General features: G+C 36.8%; 1 protein-coding gene across 1 annotated transcript in view; it reads left to right on the top strand.

Moving 5' to 3' along the window:
* LOC115216635 (plectin) overlaps positions 1–22,500 on the top strand; it is a 97,831-nt gene that overhangs the window by 51,629 nt on the left and 23,702 nt on the right. The window contains exons 7-11 of the mRNA XM_036506835.1: positions 16,260–16,376; positions 18,274–18,369; positions 19,020–19,148; positions 19,653–19,799; positions 21,217–21,279. Coding sequence (XP_036362728.1) covers positions 16,260–16,376; positions 18,274–18,369; positions 19,020–19,148; positions 19,653–19,799; positions 21,217–21,279 — 552 coding nt within the window. The remainder of the gene's footprint in view (positions 1–16,259; positions 16,377–18,273; positions 18,370–19,019; positions 19,149–19,652; positions 19,800–21,216; positions 21,280–22,500) is intronic.

Here is a 22,500-nt window from a genome sequence, read left to right as displayed (position 1 = left end):
GTGCAAATCTGAGCTTCAACAGATTTTGTTTTTCAATCTACTGAATGTTATGTAACTCACTTTCCTTACCAAGCAAGGTGAAGCTACCGATTGAGTGGATGCATACTTGACCATGAAACCGAATGTACTACTAGGTTACATGAATACTGCACTAAGCTCAGATATGACCGACAATGGAATAGTTCTTTCACAACTGAACTCACCCAACTGCTGTATAGAAAACATCCTAGACCAATCCAGAAAAGGGCTATTTGATCTTGATTGATTGTATAAAGCCATTCACAAACCCCTTTGGTCTACATGCACGATGTCTTCTCTCCCTGTCTTTACACTGCTACTGTAATGTCCTCTTTTCAAAGCTTGCTGGGCTCATGTCACCCCCGTCGAAGAATTCCTATCCTAATTTCTCCTCTTTTCACTGTCCTTGTTGTGTCTAACCCATTCGCCCCTCTCTTGGTCACACACTAACCACTACACTCAGTTCCTTTTTTTCATAATGCCTGCCCTCTGGAATTCTGTCCCTGCTCATGTCATCGATGTAAGAAGATAGTCTTTTGCATGTTTTCTACAGATGTATTGACAATGTGTTTCTATAGTAAAATTCTCATTGGATGTTCTTTTAAATGTACCATAGCTATCGAACAAATCTTTACAACGGGTGAGAAAAGCGCTGTGGAATGCAACGTAATGGCACAAGACGAGAAATAGATGATTGTTCGAATTATCTCGATCAAAGGGATCAATTAATTAGTTACCATTATTCATCGATTTTCAAGTAAAATTGGAATAAGCATTGTTGCTTTCATATGTTAACTCAGCAGCAGTATTGACATCAAAGACCAAAGACATTCTTATTGTTATTGTTTAGTCGTTACTTAGATGTTGTTAAGTAGATCAAAAGGATTTTCGATTTGTAACTATGCCGCCCTTTTGACAAATCCAGTGTCTTTTAACATTAAAAAAAAGCTGTATAGTGTGCTCTGAAGGAAATTTAACTATTTCTTTCAATCTGCAGAAAAACCTTGAAGATTCTTTCGTTCGTAACATGTCGTGCTTAGTCAGATGAATGTAAAATGTGGGGAGAAAGGAACTTTGTAAAACCAGCCAGATAAAAATGAAATGAATGTGTACACACACACACACACACACACACACACACACACACACACACACACACACATACACACACACACACACACACACACACACACACACACCACGCGCTCATATACAGATACTTTCACACACATATATCACATACACTATTTTAAATTTCCCTCGTTGATAACGTGCTTAAAGAAGCGAATATAAGAAAGCGGGAATGAAGCAACGGATAAAGAAAAGGCAAGTGCACACACACACACACCACACACACACACACACACAGGCACACACACACACACACACACACACACACACAGGCACACACACACACACACACACCACACACACACACACACACACACACACACATACACACACACGCACACACGCAGTATATTTTATGCTTGAGTGCGTGCGTGTCTGTAATGCGCACACGAAAGATTTTGTAACCCTTGAGGGTCTGCTGAAAGAAGAGCTAGTAAGGCCTATCCTACCTAGACACAAAGCAAAACAATAAAATTATTGTAACACCTGCTTGATGAATACAAACAGATGTCAAATTTTCTATAGAATTGTAGAATAATACGTTTATGTATTTGTTTTACAAGATTCTTGATGTGAAATCATGTGTTGAAACAGATATTGTTAAACTCGGGGTGTGTCATATTTTGCTAATGAAACGCACGCACTATATGTTTGGTTTTTACTCCAGCTTTATTATCATTATTTTATTTTCTTTGTCAAAGCTCTTTCGTCACACATCTTGCGACCTCATGAGTGACCCTCTAGCCTAAGTGTTTCCTCTTGTTCTGCTTATTCCATTTTACTTTTTCCATTTTGCATATTTCCACAGAAAGACAAAATGGAATAAGAAGAAAATTGTCTTAAGGGCACAATAATTCTTAATAATAATAAAAATATTGAAAACAAACCAAAATATTACAATTTGTTTGCTAAACTTACAAGAGATGGCTTATGTGGGAAGGTAATACCTCATTTCATCTCCTTCTCCGGCAAACACAACCCACATCTGATATGTATCTCAACTGTATTACCTTTAAGAAGCACATCTAAATGAGACATTTTCTTGGAAAGATAAGACATATTAAACGGTTATACGTCTGTCAGCTATTTGCAACGAGTTGATGACAACAAAATCATAGCAGTCGCGCACCACTCCAGTGACCGATCGTGATAACAAAAAGCATCAGAGCTAGAAATACAAGACTTCATACAAGAGTATGTCAGTTCTCTTGACCAAATTATAAATAACATTTCCTCAGTCTTTATGTTCTGTGTTCAAATTCCTCTGAGGTCGATTTTGTCTTTCATCTTTTTGAAGGTCGATAAAATAAATATCATCTTAGCGCTGGGATCGATGTAATCAACTTAATCCTACCCCTGAACTTGCTGTCCTTGTGGCCACATTTTAAATCATATTTGTTTTTTACGCTCTTAGATCCGAGGTCAACTTCACTGTTCACCCTTTTGTGGATTGATACAACATGGCGATGATATCGACTCTAATGAGCTAGAATCAATATCGACTGTTCTTTCTCTACAAATAAAATGCCCTTGCGCCAATGTTAGGTTAATAATTGAGGTCGTTGCGTAGCAGGAAAACTGTAATAATTAAATTTAGTTTACTTGTATTGGGGTTGATGATTTTATTGACCCTATTTCTTTGCCCAGACGTGAGAACTTGTGTCTATAGTAAAAATCAGTCTTTAGTTACGTCACTTTATGTCCTGAGTCCAAATTATGTCTGAATTGACATCGTTTTTATTGATTTATTGGATTTTGTTTTTACCTTACCCTCAAAAGCTCTGGCCCTAAGTCACTGTTAGAAAACCCTATCTTATGCATATAATTTCAAAATTCGGAGATGAAATTCTTGAAATTTAGGTGGGTGTTAAACTAATGGAAAATAAGATCTAACAAAACGTTTTTACGCACAGTTCTCAACAAAGTATATATTCTAAAAATTCTCATGTGACTTAATGTGAAATAAAATTTGCCACTACTTGACATGGGAACTATAAACGTCATAATGCACAAAATACAGAGCCCAGAAAAGCTAGAACCGCGTATGTGTGTGTATATCTATCTATCTATCTATCTATCTATCTATCTATCTATCTATCTATCTATCTATCTATCTATCTATCTATCTATCTATCTATCTATCTATCTATCTATCTATCTATACATACATACATACATACATACATACATGCATACATACATATATACATACATACGTACATACACATTATATACACATACATATATATGTACACTTGCATACATACCTTTTTGTATACACCCATAACCTGTAAAGTTTCTTTTGTGATGACATGCAGTTTTATTGTTCATGTTCACCGATGAATTTAATACGTATTAATCTAGAACAGTGACACACACAACGCGAACTACATGTTCCAAGGGTAGGTCATAGTGATATGCATATTTAATACAAAATCAATTACGACACCTGAACCTGTATACTATCTTCTGCATTAATATTAGGTTGGTGCATAATTATTGCGGATTTTTCTCAATTTTATTCAACAAAAACAATAATAACATTTAACAAAAACATCTTTAAAGGATTATTCCGAAGCATGTTCACCATCTACTTTAATTTCTGCTTGGCGTTTTGTTTAGATTGGGGTTTTGTTAATTTTTAAAAAATAAAATTGATTGAAAAAACCCGCAATAATTATGCAACAACCTAGTCGTATAATCGATCAGTCCTTTCCCTTTAAATTCTAGACTTTGCAACTGTGCTTTTTCATCCTTTCGGCGTCGATAAAATAAGTACCAGTCGAGCACTGGGATTGACATAATTGACCATCCCTGCTTCCCAAATTTCAGGCCTACTGCCTATAGTAGAAAAAATTATTATTATTATTAACTGAAAGAGCAGCACACACCATCAAAGTTACGTTGGGGTACAAATGTACAAAAGCCAATATACCCATCATGAATACCCGTCTGATAAGGGTACACTAGGCACATGCACCACAACCATACACGTGCTGCATGGTGACCTCGTATAAAGATAAACAGTGGATCACCTTACAGACGGAGCCCAATTAGATATTCTTCAGGTAGAGTAACCCATCCTGCACAAAAGGTTTCTGAATGAGAGTTGTTTAAAGGTGCTGAAGGAAACACCCATGTTTCGAGGGATGAATTATTCAAACCCCGAAGAATCCCTCTCAGCACATAGCTTTGATGCTCCGTCACTACTTTTGTTCATGGACATAGATGCGCATATCGTCAGCTACTAAGGAACATGCTCAACCGGTTATGGTCAAGCAACTGACAGGCAAATCGGCAGTATTGAGCACAAAATTTGCCGATAAAATATGGCACTACTTAATAGAATCGAGAATATGAACAATACTAAATTCTTTTAATCAGCAGCCTTATCCCTACGGTATTTCATGGAATAAAGGATGGCAGGCACATTAGACGCACCTCATTTTCGGCATTACATATTCAGAATCTTTCCTTTTTAGTTATATTAAAGCTTATAGGACGCCTAAGTTCACATATAGAAACCGGGAGGGGGGGTGGATTTTTGAAACATTTTGCTTTTGGAAAGGAAATTCGTTTTATTAGGGAAAAAATACGATATACAAGTGTCGACTAAAAAAAAGTTCATAGGCTGTCCAAGGTACTGTCATGGAATGTGATCAAATAAGGTTTATATTTCAGATTTATTTTTCAACATTTATCCCTTGGCAGTCCACACACTTCTTATATCAGTTTTGCAGTGCTTGGATACCATTGGTGAAGAAACTTTCGACCTTTGATCAAAAGAGTCATCAATGACAGATATAGCATCCTCATCAGCGCGATACTGGTTCTCAGCCAAGTATTTTTCCATGTTGGAGAACAGATGATAATCAGAGAGGGCCCAATCAAGAGAATGTGGAGGGCGATCAGCAAGGTCAAAGCCACCCGTATTACAAGTAAACATTCTTATCGAATGGGCGGTGTATTAACGGAAGAGTTAGAGCCTCGGGTATAATGCCATGCGGGATTTGTTCCGGTTCTCTTCGTTCTACCCTCAACTTTTCCTTTAATCCTTTCGGGATCGGTAAAATAAAGTACCAGTCAAGTTCTGGGGTTAAGGAGATCAACAGGCACCGTCATTTCAAAATTGTTGGCTTTGTACCTCAATCAACATTTCCGTTCTGACTTGAAATACTGCCGAAGCCAATTGCCCTCCGTCCTTTCGGCGTTGACGAAATACAGAACCAGTCAAGTACAGTGGTCAATGATATCAGCTAGCCGCTTTCTCTCAACATTTTTGGATTTGTGCATTGACCAGAAACCATGATCATTTAGTGCTCCGGACAAAATGCTTAGCAGCATTTCTTCTGAGTTCTTTAAGTTCCGAGTTGAAACACTGCCAGAGTCAGCTGTGCCTTTCAGGTGGGCGTTTATTTGTGAGGAGGAGGAGAAGGAGTAGAAGGAGGCAGGATTGGAGGAAGAGGCGGAGGTTGAGGAAGAAGAACAGCTATAGATATAAATGTTCGTGAGAATAGAAGGTAAATTTGAAAAGAAAGGGTGAAGTTGCCAAGAGGGTGCGTAAAGGTGGAATACAAAAAAAAGACAAGGTTGTAGTAAACGTGATAGTTATGAGAAGCTAGTATAAGGAAGGTAATGAGAAGAAAAGATCAGGAGTGCCTGGTAGGAAGCCACACAAGTGCAGTTTCACAAGGAGGAGGAAGCACTCCGTCGGTTACGACGACGAGGGTGCCGGTTGATCCGATCAACGGAACAGCCTGCTCGTGAAATTAACGTGTAAGTGGCTGAGCACTCCACAGACACGTGTACCCTTATCGTAGTTCTCGGGGATATTCAGCGTGACACAGAGAGTGACAAGGCTGGCCCTTTGAAATACAGGTACAACAGAAACAGGAAGTAAGAGTGAGAGAAAGTTGTGGTGAAAGAGTACAGCAGGGATCGCCATCAGCCCCTGCCGGAGCCTCGTGGAGCTTTAGGTGTTTTCGCTCAATAAATACTCACAACGCCCGGTCTGGGAATCGAAACCGCGATCCTACGACCGCGAGTCCGCTGCCCTAACCACTGGGCCATTGCGCCTCCACTGCAGTTTCACAAACAGACATATATACACACATACACACATTTGTATATAATTTTTATTTAAAGTCAAAAATCTGCATCAATGACTTAAGGAAGGGCCTCGTAGAGTGGGCCGGGTACCGGGTTGTATCACTGAGGAGGGCATTTCATTTCTCATTGCTTTAGTGTATACAGGTGAAATGAGAACCAGCCGTATGTTCCATTGGGTCAATAGTGAGAGGCCAAGAGGGTTTCTATGTCTTTTCGTGGCTATACAGGCTACTAAAACAATTAGCGAAAGCATAGTATAGGTTACCAAGTCATACACGCTTGTGAGTGACTGCCGTTGTTTAGTATTTCCTATGTATATGTGTACGAGGAGTAGCTGAAAAGTCCTTGGTTTTGGGTAAAACAAAATATAAGAGAATCAGTTATTTATGATTTTATTCAACATATTCCCCTCTCAGATTCACACATTTATTGTAGCGGTTCTTCAGGTTGTTCAACCTCTGTAAAAGAACTCGGAAGTTTGGATTTCCAACCAGGTTTTTCGCGACACCCTTGAAGCCAGGAACGTTTCAGCACCACCTGATATATATATATATATATATAACATTTTTTTACAGTATTCTGCAGTCGCTAGGGGTAGTGCTTTCAAGATTTTCTTTTCTTAATTACTAGAAGTATCGCCTGGCGTTGCTAGGGTTTGTAAGGGAAATAACTATATAAGCATTTTTAGAGAGTTATAGCCAAAGAATAGCAAAAAAAATGCATTAAAAATGAAAAAAAATTATGGTAAATTTTTTTTAAATCGTTGACTCATCGTAGACATTTTTAGAGAGTTACTTCCCTTATATAATAGCGAAAAAATGCATTAGAATGGAAAAAATTATGGTAAATTATTTTTTAATAGACGCGCGCTAATACCCAGAAGGGCTCGATATGAATCACGACTATAAGATACCCGGTTTTGGTTACACTGCACCGCAAAATGTGGGAGTAGTTAAGAATCTGAATCGTAGGAGACAGACACACAACTTAGCTTTTATATATAAAGATATCTCCCAGCAGTTTGTCGCAGATTCATTTCATTACTCAATCTATATAGAATGGCGAAGCCGACGTTAGAAGTTCAAATCTGGTAGGGTTTTTGACTCAGCAAGTGAAAAGCAACAACATTTACGAAGAATTATTCTTCGAAGCTCTGATAATTCCACTGGCTCGTAATCTTTCACCATCAACCCAATAATAACAGCAATAATAGTAACATATACGTGAAAAACTTTCGATAAGTCTATACTAATTATTTCATTATTTAATTCGCCTTTTCAGCAATTGATACATGGCTTATTGCATAAGCACAAACATACATGTGTTTATCTATTTGCACACACACACACACACGTATTTGTATATATAAAAATAACGTGTGTGTGTGTGTGTATATATATTTGTATGCATACATTTGTATGTTTACTCACCTACTTTTCTTTACGAGGACTTAAGAAATACTATCGGAATATATATATATATATATATATATATATATATATTATATATATATATATAATATATCACCGAGATCACCGTGACCGACCAGGCTATCAGATGTTGCTACACATCGCTGGTCACAATGCGCGTCGCATTGTTTTAGCCTTCAAATGACATCACCCCGCTGGCTAAGCGAGCAGGCCAATATATATATATATATATATATATATATATATATATATATATATATATATATATATTTCTACACAAACACATATACGTGCAATACTTGTGCACACAAAAAATGTATTTATTTTTCACAATATATGTGCTTTCAGCATATAATAGATCAACTGCCTAATAACGTGGGAGTGTGGGAATCTGCAGTAGTTCTTTTTCCCCCAGGGAATAAGAATTGTGTAAATTATTATGACTAGAGTGATTTCCCATGATTCACCAACAAGAAATTTCTCTCACTGAACCATATCACATGTTATTACTAAATCATTGTTGAAACCAATGGAAACGGTTCATCATTGATTAATCTTCTTGTTTGTAGTATTTTGTTCACACGTAAATTAATCTAACTAATGAGTTACGTATACAAATGCAACCCCCCCCCCGCTCGCACTGCAAATATCTGTTTTGAATACTATAGATTAATTAACCAAAATCATTTGACTCGTAGTTGTATAATAACGATTACAACAACAAGAAATATAATCATGATTTCAAATTTTGGCTGGAGTGCAGTAATTTCGTGGGAGCAGTCGTTACGTTGATTAGATCTTTCCCAGTGTTCAACTAGTACTTATTTTATCGATCCCAGAAGGATGAAAAGCAAAGTCAACCTCGGCGGAATTTGAACTCAGAACGTAGCGGCAGACGAAATACCTATTTCTTTACTACCCACAAGGGGTTAAACATAGAGGGGACAAACAAGGACAGACAAACGGATTTAAGTCGATTACATCGACCCCAGTGCGTAACTGGTACTTATTTAATCGACCCCGAAAGGATGAAAGGCACAGTCGACCTCGGCGGAATTTGGACTCAGAACGTAACGGCTGATGAAATACGGTTACGCATTTCGCCCGGCGTGCCAACAATTCTTCTAGCTCGATGACAACAGCAACAATAATAATAATTATAATCCTTTCTACTAAAGGCACAAGGACTGAAATTTTGGTGGATGGGGCTAGTCGATTACATCTACCCCAGTGTTTCCCTGGTACATCGACTCCAAAAGGATGAAAGGTAAAGTCAACCTCGGCGAAATCTGAACTTTGAATGTAGCGACGGGCGAAATACCTATTTCTTTACTACCCACAAGGGGCTAAACACAGAGGGGAAAAACAAGGACAGACAAGCGGATTAAGTCGATTATATCGACCCCAGTGTGTAACTGGTACTTAATTTAATCGACCTCGAAAGGATGAAAGGGAAAGTCGACCTCGGCGGAATTTGAACTCAGAACGTAAAGACGGACGAAATACCTATTTCTTTACTACCCACAAGGGGCTAAACACAGAGAGGACAAACAAGGACAGACAAACGGAATAAGTTGATTATATCGACCCCAGTGTGTAACTGGTACTTAATTTAATCGACCTCGAAAGGATGAAAGGGAAAGTCGACCTCGGCGGAATTTGAACTCAGAACGTAAAGACGGACGAAATACCTATTTCTTTACTACCCACAAGGGGCTAAACACAGAGGGGACAAACAAGGACAGACATAGGTATTAAGTCGATTACATCGACCCCAGTGCGTAACTGGTACTTAATTTATCGACCCCGAAAGGATGAAAGGCTAAGTCGACTCCGGCGGAATTTGAACTCAGAACGTAACGGCAGACGAAATACCTATTTCTTTATTACCCACAAGGGGCTAAACACAGAGGGGACAAACAAGGACAGACATAGGTATTAAGTCGATTACATCGACCCCAGTGCGTAACTGGTACTTAATTTATCGACCCCGAAAGGGTGAAAGGCTAAGTCGGCCTCGGCGGAATTTGAACTCACAACGTAACGGCAGACGAAATACCTATTTCTTTACTACCCACAAGGGGCTAAACACAGAGAGGACAAACAAGGACAGACAAACGGAATAAGTTGATTGTATCGGCCTCAGTGCGTAACTGGTACTTAATTTATCGACCCCGAAAGGATGAAAGGCTAAGTCGACTCCGGCGGAATTTGAACTCAGAACGTAACGGCAGACGAAATACCGCTAAGCATTTCGCCCGACGTGCTAACGTTTCTGCCAGCTCGACGCCTAATGTATGCATATATCTATTATACTCATAGCCTTCATGCACTGATTTATATCCTTGCACACTGATTAGTATATTTCAACATTAACATTGAGTTCTCAGTTGCCTGTCTAGTGAAGGAGGTTAGTAAGTACGAAACTAATTGCTTCATATGCATATACCAAATTGAAGGCCACAAATTTGTACTTAGACAGACAAAAAGTGCTATTAAAGCACATATTTTTGAAAGAAAATGAATCGAAATTAGAATGTCATTTGATTGTGTCTCGTCAAAATGGCTGCTGCGCCTAAATATAAAAAAAAAAAATCGACAGATTTTTAATCACTTTTTTACGCTGTTGCAATTCAAAGAGTTCTGTTGACGCGTCGCAGATGGGAGGAGCATTTTTTTTTTATTAATTTCCATTTCTTATTTATATTGTTGTTAATATTTAGCTGTCGACTTATGTATTTTTGTAGAAAGCAGGTTCACATTATTATATTTTATTCGACTAGACTTTATTTTGTTCAAGACCATTGAAGCAAAAAAAATTGGAGAAGAACAGCTGGAATTACGTTGTTTCGTATTATTTTACTTTCAGACATGAAGAAACATACACTTACACACAGAAACATATATACATACATGTATACACACAGATTTTTAATATTTGCATATTTCTCCCGCGAGATTTCATTTTTCACTGGCGATGCCCCAGCATGGTCATAGCCTTAGGGCAGAAATATATAAAAGAATAAAGAATATAAAAGAATATATATATAGGCGCAGGAGTAGCTCTGTGGTAAAAAGGTTGCTTCCCAACCACATGGTTCCGGGTTCAGTCCACTGCGTGGCACCTTGGGCAGATGTTTTCGACTTTAGCTACGGGTCGACCAAAGCCTTGTAAGTGGATTTGGTAGACGGAAACTTAAAGAAGCCCGACGTATATATATATATATATATATATATATATATGAGTGTCTGTGTTTGTCCCCACCGTCACCACTTGATAACCGGTGTTGGTGTGTTTACGTCACCGTAACTTAGCGGTTCACCAAAAGTGCCCGATAGAATAAGTACCAGGCTTTAAAGAAATAAGTACTGGGGTCGATTCATTCGACTAAAAATTCAATGAAGTGCCCCAGCATGGCCGCAGTCTAATGACTGAAACGGGTAAAAGATAAAGGAGGATATATATATATATATATATATATATATATATATATATATATATATATATATATACAGTAATCCATCGACTATCGCAAGTGTTACATTCCAAAATCCCCGCGATAGGTGAAATTCCGCGAAGTAGAAACAGTACCGTATACATTTTAATTAATTTTAAAATATATATATATATACATATATATATATATTTTTTATTATAAATGCAAAACAACACCTCAGAGGAATAGATGTACCCGAGGGATTATGTATATATGGACGTAGTTGTGCGGCGATAGCTAGCTGGAAAAGATGTTTCCTTGGGGCTAAAAAAGGTAGTAACATCGTCCTAATCAAGACTGCCACTTTACGTTGGCAAATAGACTTTAATGTCTGTCTGTCTGTCTGTTTGTCTGTGTGTGTGTGTGTGTGTGTGTATATATTCTTTTATTTGCTTTAGTCATTTGACTGCGGCCATGCTTGAGCACCACCTTTAGTCGAGCAAATCGACCCCAGGACTTATTCTTTGTAATCCTAGTACTTATTCTATCTGTCTCTTTTACCGAACCGCTAGGTTACGGGGACGTAAACACACAGGCATCGGCTGTCAAGCGATGTTGGGGGGGACATATACATATACAACGGGATTCTTCCAGTTTCTGATTGGAAGACGGAAACTGAAAGAACACCGTTGTATATATATATATATATATATTTGTAAAAAATGAAGTTCGAAAATGCTGCTGTATTATACAATTTTTAATTTTTATATATACATTATAACATGTTTCAGTTCCTGAAATGAACCTTATCAAAAAAAGTTATATATAAAAAAAGACAGCTCATGCCGTCAAACACAAGAAATTCATTTATAATACACAACGGAGTCAGACATCTTAGAGTTCGTGTATAGTTGATATATAGTTTGAAGTAAGTTCATTCACGCTATATGTTCAAAGTGTTCGATGCAGTGGCCCACGGTAGCGATATGTATTCAATACAAAAAAACACATCAAAGTGGTGGAAAGCGGTCAATACAGAAGATTGATGTTTCCGAAAGAGCGAGGAATTCATTTTTACCTTAAGCAATTGTGATGACCCATGGTGGATGTTCGCTGGGTGGTTCTAGTGAGTTTTGTGAAGTGCTCGGTTTTATAATGCCTGTTAGGTGGTATATATACATATATATACTTATATACATATATGGGCGTGTGTATGTATGTATGCATGTGTGTGAGTGTGACTTGGTGTTTGTGTTTGTACTCCCCCACAGCTTATCAATCTGTGTTGTTCCTGTAACTTAGCGGTTCGGCATAAAAGACCGTAAGAATAAGTACCCGGCCTTAAAAATTATTGCTGGAGTGAATTCATTCGACTAAAACATTTTCCAAGGCGGTGCCCCAGCTTGACCGCAGTCTAATGGCTGAAACAAGTAAAAGAACAAATATAAAAGATATATATATATACATAGGTGCAAGAGTGGCTGTGTGGTAAATACTTTGCTTACCAGCCACATGGTTCTGGGTTCAGTCCCTCTGCGTGGCACCTTGGGTAAGTGTCTTCTACTATAGCTTTGGGCCGACCAAAGCTTTGTGAGTGGATTTGGTAGACAGAAACTGGAAGAATCCAGTCTATGTATATATATGTATGTATGTGTATATGTTTCTGTGTCTGTTTGTACCCCCAACACCGCTTGACAACCGATGCTTGTGTGTTTACGTCCCCGTAACTTAGCAGTTCGGTAAAAGAACCCGATAGAATAAGTACTTGGCTTACAAAGAATAAGCTCTATGATAGAGGGAAATTCTAAGACCGGGCGAAATTGTAAACGAAATAAATAAATTTGCAGAGCAGTTGACAGGCAAGGGTGGTGGCGCCGGCAGATTCATCAATATAACGACCATACAGCTCTTGCACCGGTCCAAAGAAATGAGCAAAAATTTACTTTACAATATGGCCTGCAAAGAAGTTGGCATAATTGGGTTCCATTCAAGTCCCATAGCAATACCACTCAAGTGTTCATTAAATTCCCCAAAGAAAGAAAAAGTATTAGGTGGAGCTCGGCTAGACGGAGGAGTCTAGTAGTGCTGGATTCAGGCTGGGGCAGACGATTTAAAAAGTGTTTAATCGTTAGTAGGGGTGTGTGCAATGAGTTGATGTTCAGGGTGAAAAGGTGTTTGGAATCTAGACAGAAAAGCGGATGAGTTGGATAGGTTTAGGCCGTGGTTGGTGTCTTTGATTTGTGAGGGCAAGGCAGTAACAAGAGGTGATTATATTTTGCCAAGTTACGTACGCTGACACACATACATACACATAAACGCACACACAAATATGTATATGTATGTCTATCTATCTATCTATCTATCTATCTATCTATCTATCTATCTATCTATCTATCTATCTATCTATCTCTCTCTCTCTCTCTCTCTCCTCTCTCTCTCTCTCTATATATATATATATATATATATATATATATGTGTGTGTGTGTGTGTGTATGTATGAATCTGTGTGAGTTTTGGGTGTACAAGTGATTTTGTTTCTGTATGATCCAAGTTCTAGGTCACTGATTTGCACATAGTTGAAACTTGGCATTCGGTTACAGCTCACCTTAGTGCAAAAAGTGTCCAGGTTACTTAACGCCTTCGGACGCTTTCTATAAACCAGAAACAAAGCTTCTTTATAGAAGCCCTATTAGTTGTAATAAACACTGGTAGATTTATTAGCGACTAATATTTATTGATGTTATAACTAAACATGATTAAATTATCGCCAAAGTCTATAATCATATCGTTGGTAATAGCATGTTAACAGAATTTGTTCTGTGTGTTATAAATTTAGTAGCAATCTGTAGTTTTTCAGTTGACATTTGTACAAAATGGGAGGGAAGATTTATTACTTTATATTTCTTTATTTTTGTTGTTAATATTTTCTTATTGATTTACATTTGCCTTGTTATATGTATGAACGTAAACATTGTTATATTTTAAATCGAATCGCTTTTTTTATTGAAAAGCATTGAAGCAAATAAATAAAAATGCAGCTTGAAGCGCATAGCTTATCTTTTTTCAGTTTATGCAATCATGCACACACACAAGCAAATTCACACAGATACACTCACATGTATGCATATGTATATTCATGTACACTTCCGTACATATATATATATATATATATATATATATATATATCATTGCTATTATGTAAGTGTGTCGTAAGTCCAAAACGTGGCTTTTTCAGAAAGCGAAAAATTAGTTTCACCATTCCATTGCAAAACCGTTGTACTATACTGACAATTTTTGATGTCTTGGTATGTGATGCAGCTGGAGATACGATAGTTTGACCAAAAGAACCGGCTATCGCAAGCGAAAATAAATATTGGAAAAACCGCATTCGGCCATATTTAGACATACAACAGTTTAACATAATAACATCTATGTACATACATAGTACATGCATAGATAATACATAGATAATACATACATACATACAGGCATACACACACACACACACACACACACATATATATATATATATATATATATATATATATATATATCAGAGACGTGCTGCCCGGGTAGACAAAGTAGGCAGAGCCTACCCTGAAGGAAATAAATCGATAGTAACATTTTCCTTTTATGGCAAAATATGCACCTAATTCAATAAAATTATGAAGGTTAATCTGATTACTATTATATTATATTTGTAGATTAGTTAGGCATAATTTGCCCCTACCATTCAATTTCAGGATTAAAGCTATTCCTAGTACTGCAGTAGTAAACGTGCTGTGTACATTCCTACAACAGCGTTTACCTTACGCGCTACAAAGGCTGAAGTAATTCTACATCTAACTCAGTCCCGCGCCTGTGTTTCGCTTACTTTTTTTATGTGATACATATATTTGTAAATTAAGGCGGCTACCATTAGTTTCATTTTAAGATAAGTAAGAAAATATACGATCTTAACAATTTTAACCAGCCGATCACATGGAGAAAGGTATTCGCCTCCATGCCTCCATTTTGGAAAACAGCCTCGCTTCGTTCACGGGTTTCTCCTAAATTTGCGTAAATAAAACAATCAATGAATCAAGTGACGTTACACCTTTCTCCATTTGCTCGGCTTGAAAAATTGTTAAGACACGAGGATATTTTCCTACAGTTCTTAACGTAAAAGCAATGGTAGCCTTAGTTCATAAATAAAGAAATTATATCCAACAATGCGGTGTTGAGCGCTCATTTCCATCGTTCGACTTTTACGTTTATATGTATATATATATATATATATATATATATATATATATATATATATATATATATATATATCCGCATTTAAATTGCAGGCGTTATCAGAAAATTCGTTCGGATATACTCAGAAATTATCGTCTCTCCTTTAAATCAGTTTGAGAAACGCCTCTGATTGCTGAATAAACTGTGCCTGATACATGACTGGTACTTTATGAATTGAGTTGAGGATTACTGAGAATGTTAAAGCAACATAGATAAAGTACAGAATAAGCAAAAAACAAAGAAACGAATCTATGTCAAATGAACACTTTACTGTAAACCAAATAATGTCTGTAAGTCGAATAGACTGAGCTAACGGAACGTTAGATGGAAAGCGGTCGTTGTTGCAGCACTCTGCACTCCGAGTTTAAATCCCTCCAAAGACGACTTTGCTTTTCATTCTTTTGCGTTTGATAAATAGAAGTACATATCCAACATAGTGGGTTGAACGATCCGGGAATCGAACCCATGGTCTAGCGATCCTGAGTCCAGCGCTCTAGTCTTTAAACCAGATACATGCATTCATACATTCATACATACATGCATACATACATACATACATACATACATACATACATACATACATTCATACATACATGCATACATGCATACATAAATACATACATAAATGCATACACACATACACACATACATAAACACATACAAACACACACACACACACACACACACACACACATATATAAAACTAGTTTTAAAGAGAAATCTTTGGTCTCCATCAGATCAGTTATCTATTGAACAGGGGAAAAAGTGTACAGAAAAGGTTGGACAATCTTTGAGAACCTAAGAATAGTACTGTGAACTTGTATAAACTGTTATACGTTCGATTTTTCTTTAGAACACGGCTCTGGCCATCGATACCAAGAGTGTCCACCTGGTGAACTCTGGAGTACAGAATCATGTACAAGAAGCTCCTAACTATGGAAATAATTGCCGTCTTATGGCAGCAGCTAAGGTAAGAGTGGTAAACGTGGTCTGGTTCGACCGTACCCTCAAGAACGCACTCAATTACTAACCTTCAGCTCGAGCACAAATAATTTTCTCGCACCAAGAAGATTAAACCCACCACCAATGTTGTTATTTCCTTTGTCTCTTAATAGATTTCCGCACGATATCACTACTATGTATTGTATTCTACTAATCACATTATATTACCTTCCTGGTTTCTTTAACCTCAACTAATGATTTATGCTCTCCGAAACGAATTTAATGTTCCCAAATCTATTTGCACGTATGACTGACACTAACATAGACAACTCGTTGTTATCTGGGTGATTGTATTCCCTGTACTTCTGTATAAAACTAAACCAGAATTCTGAGGTGCGTATTTCCCTGAATCTACATGTAGGTCTTTAATGTTTCCGCCAATTCTCATAATTTTTCTTATGCTTGATTTGCTTATTATAATTCACAAACTTTCAAATAGTTTCTGTTTTCACTGGCAATGTGATTTTCAAAAGCTATTACAATTCCTTAATATACTTCCCTATTACATTTTATTTTGTCCTCACAAAATACACCTTACGCCATAATTTAATTGCTAATACAGCATTGTAAAGTTGTTATCCATAGCAGCATTTTAAGCATATTAAGAGCGCATTCTTAGCGTTTTGCCAGCTTGGCTGGTATTTGCACACTTTAAAGGTATGTAAAATTTGATCGCTTCTGTAATAACTTTTCCAAAGCTTTACTCAAGAACTATTACTACTAACGTTCATTAAATATTCACTACCAGAGAAAAAAAAGGCATACACGAGCATAGAAATTTTTTTTTATTACATCAATTATAATAATCACACTAATACGTTTAGAGTTTTCATGATTAATTAAAACAAGCCTATAGATAAGTGTATTTTGCTTTTAAAAACACCACAAAAATAGAGCCTTAAGAACTTCATATTATTATATTTGATTCTAACAGCGCTCATTATCACCTTTGGTACCATTAAATGTTGTGAAAAAAATTGAGAAATTTATCCTCGGAGCAACAAACTGGCCCCAAAGGTTTGCTACCGAGTGGATTCAGCTAAAGGCATACACGGACCAATCAAGTGTGATAAATCGAGAGACAAATTGAATGTGCCATCTAAAAACAAGAACACTCCCACCGATGGTCTCCCACACAGTTACCATCGACCAAATTTCATTCACATAGTTTTGGTAGGAAAGATTTGCTTAAAGTGCCGGGCAGTGAGACCAAATTGAAAGCATGTAGATGTATCTTACAAACGTCTTAAATGCACAGTCATGTCTATGCTTATTATCTTTATAAAGTTTGACAATTTATCAGATTTGAAAGTTCACCATACAAAATGCCACAAATATGCCAAATGTGTTTATATTTCGTCACATATAGCACCGAGGTGATATCTTAGTTACTAATTTAACTCCTCACAATTTCAAATTCTTTGAAATACGCAACTGATTATGTTGAGATCAACGCATTCCACTTCAATTCTCTTTTTAATTTCCTTGCTGAAAGCCTGCTTAATTATCCACTATTGTAAGATTCATTAGTGGTGCTTGTGAGTTCTTTATGATCTGAACCATTGCTTGCTGAAACTTTCAAAAATGCTAGCTCAGCTTTTAGCCAATACGTGCTATCTCGCTGACTGGTAGATCGCTCAGAGCATAGGTACCAGTCTAAGTATTTCAGTCACTTTCTAGTTTATAAATGATACTCAAATTCATTCGCCTTTCATCTTTTCTGGGTCAATGAGACATAAATTTCAAATTGGTATCAAATGTTACTATGGCTTCTGTTATAATTATGTTTTTTCTTAATAATTCCTATATAATATATTTTATTTTTTTTCTACTGTTTAATTAATTAATTAATTATTTTCATTCAGAACTGTAACCTAGCAGTTCGTAATAATTGGCGATGGATTGGACAGATGTTGCAATGTGCTCAAGTTCACTTCCATAAAGCTGCTGATTTCCATCAGGTAAGAGACATACAAGGATACAAATATCTATCTATCTATCTATCTATCTATCTATCTATCTATCTATCTATCTATCTATCTATCTATCTATCTATCTATCTATCTATCTATCTATCTATCTGTCTGTCTGTCTGTCTGTCTGTCTGTCTGTCAGTCTGTCTGTCTTTCTGTCCGTCGGTCCGTCCATCTATCTATCTATCTATCTATCTATCTATCTATCTATCTATCTATCTGTGACTTCATTGACCGAGGTTACCGTGGTCTTTTCCGTAGGCTTTTCTTTCCATGGGTAAACCTCACCTGTCCTCCCCTTTACACTTTCTATTGATATTTCTGTGATAACGATCCCTATTGATCGATTTTTTCTTTTTCCTTTTATCCCCCCCCCACCTTTTTTTTTTGCTTTCCTCTTTCTTTCCTTTTACGATCCCTTTTGATCGAAAACCAAACCCCCTTTTTTATCCCCAAAAAGAAAAGCTCTACCTTGTAATTTGTCCCGTCTGTGTGCAGCCCTGTGTGGCTAATAAAGAAACATATCTATCTGTCTGTCTGTCTGTCTATCTATCTATCTATCCCTGAATACGTAAGTATATACATATATACACACATAATGAGAATATATGTATCAAGTTATTTTATTATGTTTGTAGTTTTTCCACGATGCTCAAGAGGCTGAGTACTGGATGAAGAACACACTCTCTACAGTACATTTGAGTTTCGACCGTTCGAAACTACAAGGGGACATGGCTGATGTGCAGTCCATCAAGGATGAAATAAAGGTATTGTATAATTAACATACTTTCAATAGCTACCTTAAATATTTCCAAATGCTAGATGAAGTAGTTTTATGGGTGTAGATATTTGCATTCTGTTTATAATATAATATAATATAATATAATATAATATGATATAATATAATATAATATAATATAATATAATATTAGGCATAGGGTTGTCCGTAAAGAAAATCAGTTGTTTTTCAAATTGATCTTAGGGTTCAACGTTGCAAGATGTCTTCTTTTTACTCACTGAGAAATTCCCAAAATTAATTGTTTGAGTGACAAAAATAAAACCATCTTTATTGTTATTGAGTGTGTTAATGTATGCTAATTTATTATCCTGTTCTGTGTTTATATGTATTTGTATTTTTAGCTAACAGAAATAATTTACTACATATTTTCTGTGATCTCTTTCTCTCTTTCTCTCTCTCTCTCTCTCTCTCTCTCTCTCTCTCTCTCTCTCTTTATATATATGTATATATATATCCTTAAATTTATTTCTAGGAAGTACTGTTAGCCTACACCCAGTGGCAAGGAAAAATAGATTCCTTGTTCGACAGGGCCAAGAATATCGTTCCAGTTTCTCAGAGATTGAAGCCTATTGAGGAGCCATGTGTTATCACTGCATTAGCTGACTACAGAACAAGCGATGTAAGAAACAGATTAATTTACTAAAATTCCTTGTAAAATGAATAGGAATCATCTATTTGTAAGGCATTATTATTATAGCTGGTAATTATTTGAAGCATAAATTTTATGCTACTTACTCGACTAAATGGAAATAACATAAAAATATAAATGTGATTTGTGAGTTAAAAAATAAACCTGTTTAACAATAATAATGATAATCCTTTCTGCTATAGTCATAAGGTTTGAAATTTGGGGGAGAATAGTCGGTTACATCGACACCAGTACGTAAATGGTACTTATTTGTATCGATCTCAAAAGGATGAAAGGCAAAGTCGACCTCGGTGGAATGATGATGATGATGATAATAATAAAACATAGGCTACAGCAAATATTCTGCTCAATACCTCAGATTTGCTTGTCAGTTGCTTGACCTTAACCAGTTGACCATGTTCCTTAGTTCATCTCTGATTACAAGCAGAAGTAGTGAGGGAGTATCATAGTCATGTGCAGAGAGGAATTCTTTGGGGTTTGGATTATTCATTTTTGGAAACATGAGTGTTTTGTTCATCATCCTTAAATAACCTTTATACAGGGACCTTTTGAGCGGGATGGGCTACTTGACCTGAAGAAAATTCTAACGGGTCTCCACCTTCAATGTCTTGATACAAAATCACTATGTCACGCACATATGGTTGTGATGCGTGTGCCTGGTGTACCCTTATCAGACGGGTAGTCATGATGTGTATCCTGGTCTTCGTATGTTTTACCCCAGTGTCACTTTGATGGCATGCACTGCTCTCTGACTCAATAATAATAAGAGTATAACAGACCGAACCTAGTGGTGGTGGATAAGATGCACCACATATGCTATATAGTTGACGTTGCATGCCCCTTGCACGCACGTATAGTCAAGAATGAAGGCGTAAAGCTAGACACAACCCTGTTAAGTACGAAGCAGCCTGGCTATGGAAAATGAAGATGAAGACAGTGCCAATTATTGCTGACTCCTTGGGTACAGTATCAGAAGGCATCAAGGGGAATAGAGTGCCCAGTAGATCTGTTACAAAGATTTAACCCCTTGGCAAGGCCAGAATAATTCGGAAATTATAAGATAGCTGAAAAAAGCGAATAACATGGTACCGTAGGCTGCAGGTAGTAAGCCCGCTACGCATACAATACTCCAGGAGCTGCAACAAAACCTGCGATAAAGAGAAAATAATGATAATGATGATGATGATGATGATAATAATAATAACAATAACAATAATAATAATGATAATAATAATAATAATAATAATAATAATAATAATATAAGGGGGAAAAGCATTTATAAATAAATAATCAATGCATTTCGCATTCATTTATTTGTTTCTTTCCGATTAAGATTCCTTCTCTAAGATATATTGTATACATAACCAACATGTTCTTTTAATTTTAGATTGAATTCACTGAAGGAGAGTCTTTGACACTATTGAACAATTCTGACAAAAAAATATGGAAGGTCAGTCTATTAAATATTATTCAGCATTTCTTAAACTCTGTTCGTGTCTGCATGTTTTTATGTGTGTGTGTGAGTGAGAGAGGGGAGAGAGAAAGAGAAAGAGAGAGAGAAAGAGAGAGAGAGTGTGTGTGTGAGTGTATGTGTGTTTATTTGTCTGTCTGTCTTTATGTATGTATATAAACCACGCAGTTTTGGGTTCAGTCCCACTGCGAGGTACCCTGAGCATATGACTTCATTTATAACCCCGAGCCAACCAATGCCTCGTGTATGGTTTTGGTAGATGGAAACTATGCGGAAGCTCATAACACAAACACTCAATCACCCCCCACACACACACATATGTATTATCACATCCAACCTGGATGCGTTGTTTTTAACGCAACTACTGTAAAAACATCATACCACCATTGTATTTTAAAACTCTTGTAAGCCGCTAGGTCGGGAAACAACCACTATTTCACCTTGAAATATTTTGAAACCGTATCTGTTACCGAGAATACATTTCCGATACACATTAAAACAGATCAAAATATGACTCGAACGAAACATTATGCTTCCCCGTTGTTCAAGGTTTACCTATGGATATACGCAAGTATGTACAGGCCTGGACAATGCCTCTTTTTTTCCATTTGTGACCATTTTAAACGTGCAGTTAGCCATGCATGTAAGTCTTCTCCCCGGCACTGATATTTATCAAAGGGATAAGCTGTCGTCTCAGCAATGCGTTTCTATTCTAAACGAATGGTAATCTACTGGTGTCTAGCGATAATGTATTTTTATGACTCTTATAACCTTTTGGACCGTTGGCATACCATTCTAATCTTAGAATGCATGCAATGTGTCACTGACACGCTAGTGTTGCAGAGTTTATACCGATCCAAGCCACCACGTGGAAAGAACTGAAAAAATATTTCATGCAAATGAAACAAACAAGAATGCTACATTGCTACGGCCATTTAAAAATGCTTTGTTGTTCTTGTCCAGTGGTTCTCAACCATCTTTTTACCTCGGAATCCCTTTGTTTACTATTTCATTCTGGTAGGTCCCCACAGCCATTCGATGTTTGTAAACGAATTATTTAGATACCTCAATCAGAATTCCTATTTTGTTATTCACTCATATATTGGGTTGTCCGGAAAGTTCGTGCCGATTTTTAAAGGAAAGAAAAATGTCAATATATACTTGCCATTACATTTTTAATCAACCAAATATGAACCATTT

The sequence above is a fragment of the Octopus sinensis genome, linkage group LG10 (genome assembly GCF_006345805.1).
Source record: "Octopus sinensis linkage group LG10, ASM634580v1, whole genome shotgun sequence".
In the NCBI taxonomy this organism is placed as follows: Eukaryota; Metazoa; Mollusca; class Cephalopoda; order Octopoda; family Octopodidae; genus Octopus; species Octopus sinensis.
The sequence above is the reverse complement of the archived record's forward strand: the minus strand, read 5'-3'. Positions and strand labels throughout refer to the sequence as shown.